The 3,040-nt window shown below is 53.2% G+C and overlaps 1 protein-coding gene across 1 annotated transcript; it reads left to right on the top strand.

Moving 5' to 3' along the window:
• Nucleotides 1–201: 201 nt before the first annotated feature.
• On the top strand, nt 202–2,005 carry FOXL1 (forkhead box L1). The gene has a single exon (XM_035120045.2). The coding sequence runs from the start codon at nt 482–484 to the stop codon at nt 1,649–1,651; it is 1,170 nt and encodes a 389-aa protein (XP_034975936.2). The 5' UTR covers nt 202–481; the 3' UTR covers nt 1,652–2,005.
• The last annotated feature ends 1,035 nt before the right edge of the window (nt 2,006–3,040 follow it).

Genomic DNA, 3,040 nt, shown 5'->3' on the forward strand with positions numbered 1-3,040 from the left:
TTTCCAAATAAACACAGCTTGATTCGTCTTGGGTGGGCAGACTTATCAACAGACTAATGCTATAAACAAATGAAGGGAGCGCGGGGGAGACCCATTGGCTGGTACGGCCGAGCCACGTGGAACGGCTGCAGTCGCCGCGCAGAGTTCTAATTAATGTGGGTGGGCCGAGGGCGCACAAACGGCTGTTTATCGGAGACAATTTATTTTCCAGCGCTAAGTCAACATATAATCGCAAACTTACAACAATTATTTCACATTTCCTCCCGCCCCCCTTCTTCTCCTTCTTTCTCTCTTTCCCCCATCCACCCCCCTTGGGGGAAAAAAGCGCTATGAAGCAGCGACAGGAGGGGAAGAGCCCAAAGCGAGGCGAGCAGGGACGGGCGCCACCACGATCCTCGCAGCGCAGGCAGATCTGGGGGAGTCCTAGAGGGATCCCCACTTTTCCTTAGCCCTGGCAAGCCGGAGTCACTTCGGATCTGCCATGAGCCAGCTGTACAGAGGCGCCCTCCCCGCTGCCCTGGGCAGCTCCCCCATGGTATACCTGTACGGGACAGAGCGGGGAGGGCTCCCCGGGGCTCTGGGCTTCGCCTCGGCGGGGGTGCTGTCGCGGCAGGAGCCTCCGCAGAAGCCTCCGTACAGCTACATCGCGCTGATCGCCATGGCGATCAAGGAAGCGCCGGAGCAGAAGGTGACGCTCAACGGGATCTACCAGTTCATCATGGAGAGATTCCCGTTCTACCACGACAACAAGCAGGGCTGGCAGAACTCCATCCGGCACAACCTCTCGCTCAACGACTGCTTCGTCAAGGTCCCCCGGGAGAAGGGGCGGCCAGGCAAAGGGAGCTACTGGACGCTGGACCCCCGGTGCCTCGACATGTTCGAGCACGGGAACTACCGGCGGAGGAAGAGGAAGCCCAAAGCAGCGGGGAGCGTCGTCGGTGGAGAGGATGCTGAGGGGATGGAGAGGGACGGAGAAGCCTCTTCTGGTGATGGTGCAGAGGCGCCTGAGGAGCAAAGCAAGAGGCCTCGGGAGAGCCGCCGCCATTACTATCACCACAATCTCCTCACCACTAGTTCTGCCCTCGAGGAAGACCTGGCGCCAACTTTGGGCAAGGATGAAGACTCCAGGGTCAGGCTGGACCTCGCGAAGGGAGGGGAGAAAGGAGGAGGGAACGACCCTGGATCAGGCCCAAGCGGACTCTGCCATCACCTCCAGGTGACCCCGTCCAGATGCGCGACTATTAGGAGCCATTCGGCGCGCCCCGAGTCTTCCCTGAAGGATCACGCGCTCGTCGAGGGAGAGGGCGCCTTGGGGAGTGCTGGGGCGAGGCTCCCCCAGGAATCGGCACCTTCAGGGGCACCCGCAGCCAACCCGGCGGATCCCGACGCCCCGAGGAGTTCTGCTAAGCCTCAGAGCTTCAGCATAGACAGCATCCTCTCCAAGAAAGCCCTCCACAGGCCAGCCAAAGGCATCTCCAAACTGGACGGCCTCGCTGGCGATTGCCTCCTCGCCGGCGCCGAGACTCGCACGGCTTTCAACGCTTCGCTGGTGCTAGATTCCCAAATCCAAGGGAGATTTTACCAGCTGGGGATCCCTTTCCTGTCTTACGTGCCTCTTCGCTTCCCCGAGACGGTGTTTCACTTCCAGTAAACCCAACCTCGACGGCCGCTCGCTTCTGCCGTGCGTCTCTGAGTCGGTTCCGAAGACGCTGCAAACCAAGGAGACGTCGGACAGGTGGGTGGCTCGGTATGCCTGCCGAGGGAGACTGGGATGGGATTCTCACATGCAGCGTCTAACCCGGGTCAGCCCTCTCAAGTCTTCCTCCCCACCCTCCAAAAAACAGCGGAAATCGTCTGTCTTGATCTCTGGAATGTAAACGCCTGTTACGGTACTCCTTAACTTCGAAGTCAGCTCAGCTGATTGCTTTCACTTCGAGTCATTTTCACTTTCGAGCTCGAAGACGATCTTCGGGAAGCGCCGCGGCTTGCTTAACTGCTTTGCGGATCGCGCCTTCAAAGGGAATGAGTTCATTCCTGGACTTGGGGAGTCAACTTGCTAACCCACCCACTTGCTTGCTTGATAGATAATGTATGAACCCTCGAGCATCGCAATAACTTGTTAGGGGGGTACGACCCAGTGCCCACTTTCCTGGGGAAACTTTCGATTAAAGCCTGCCTAGGATTGCGTTGCGAGGCTGAGACCTTAAGCAAACTGGGCTCGGCAGTCCATCTCACGAAAACGCCGCGTGGGATTTACTTCTGAGTAAACCGAACATGCAAAGCACGTTCTGGGCAACGGAATTTCAGTTTTCTCTTCGTCTCTTTCTCTCCACGGTTCTGTGCCTCTCTCATTCTTTTATTCCAGTCGTTTTGCATGTCTGATTTGATAGCCTCTGGCCTCCGAAGAAATGGCACCTAATCATTTCGCTCAAAGTGACCGTCGACGTTTTCTGAAATGGGAAGGAAAGTGCCGTAGAATTTTGAATGAATACGAATACAGCTGTTTTCTAAATAATAATAATAATAATAATAATAATAATAATAATAATAATAATCATCATCATCATCATCATCCATGCTGAATTGACTTTCCCCCCTACAGACACACACACACACGCACACACACACACAGACGCGCAGCTCTAGGTGGGGGTCATTTCAGACAGTTTGCTTTTCAATAGCGTGTCTCTATTTAGACAGAAAACATCGCACATGGTGCTTTTTGGGTGGTGGGGTGGTGGTGAGCTGTCTGCATCTCAAACTGGACCTCGTTAGAGTCACTAACAAAACAATTGACCACGCTAAAGAACCCCCACCTAAAGCCCTGCTTAAAGGAAAGCTAGGGAAACCCTCCAGAAATATGAATAAACACTTTCTCCTAGCTTTTAATTATAATATTTTTTTTTAAAAAAATCTAAAGTTACATCACAGACAATCTTTTATTCTTGCTATAAATAAACAAGGCTCTCTTTTGTATATTAGTCATAAAATATCTTTATGATTTTTTGTAATAAAAAGCCTATTTTTTGAATTTTCATTA

Source organism: Zootoca vivipara, chromosome 6 (assembly GCF_963506605.1).
Source record: "Zootoca vivipara chromosome 6, rZooViv1.1, whole genome shotgun sequence".
Lineage (NCBI taxonomy): Eukaryota > Metazoa > Chordata > Lepidosauria > Squamata > Lacertidae > Zootoca > Zootoca vivipara.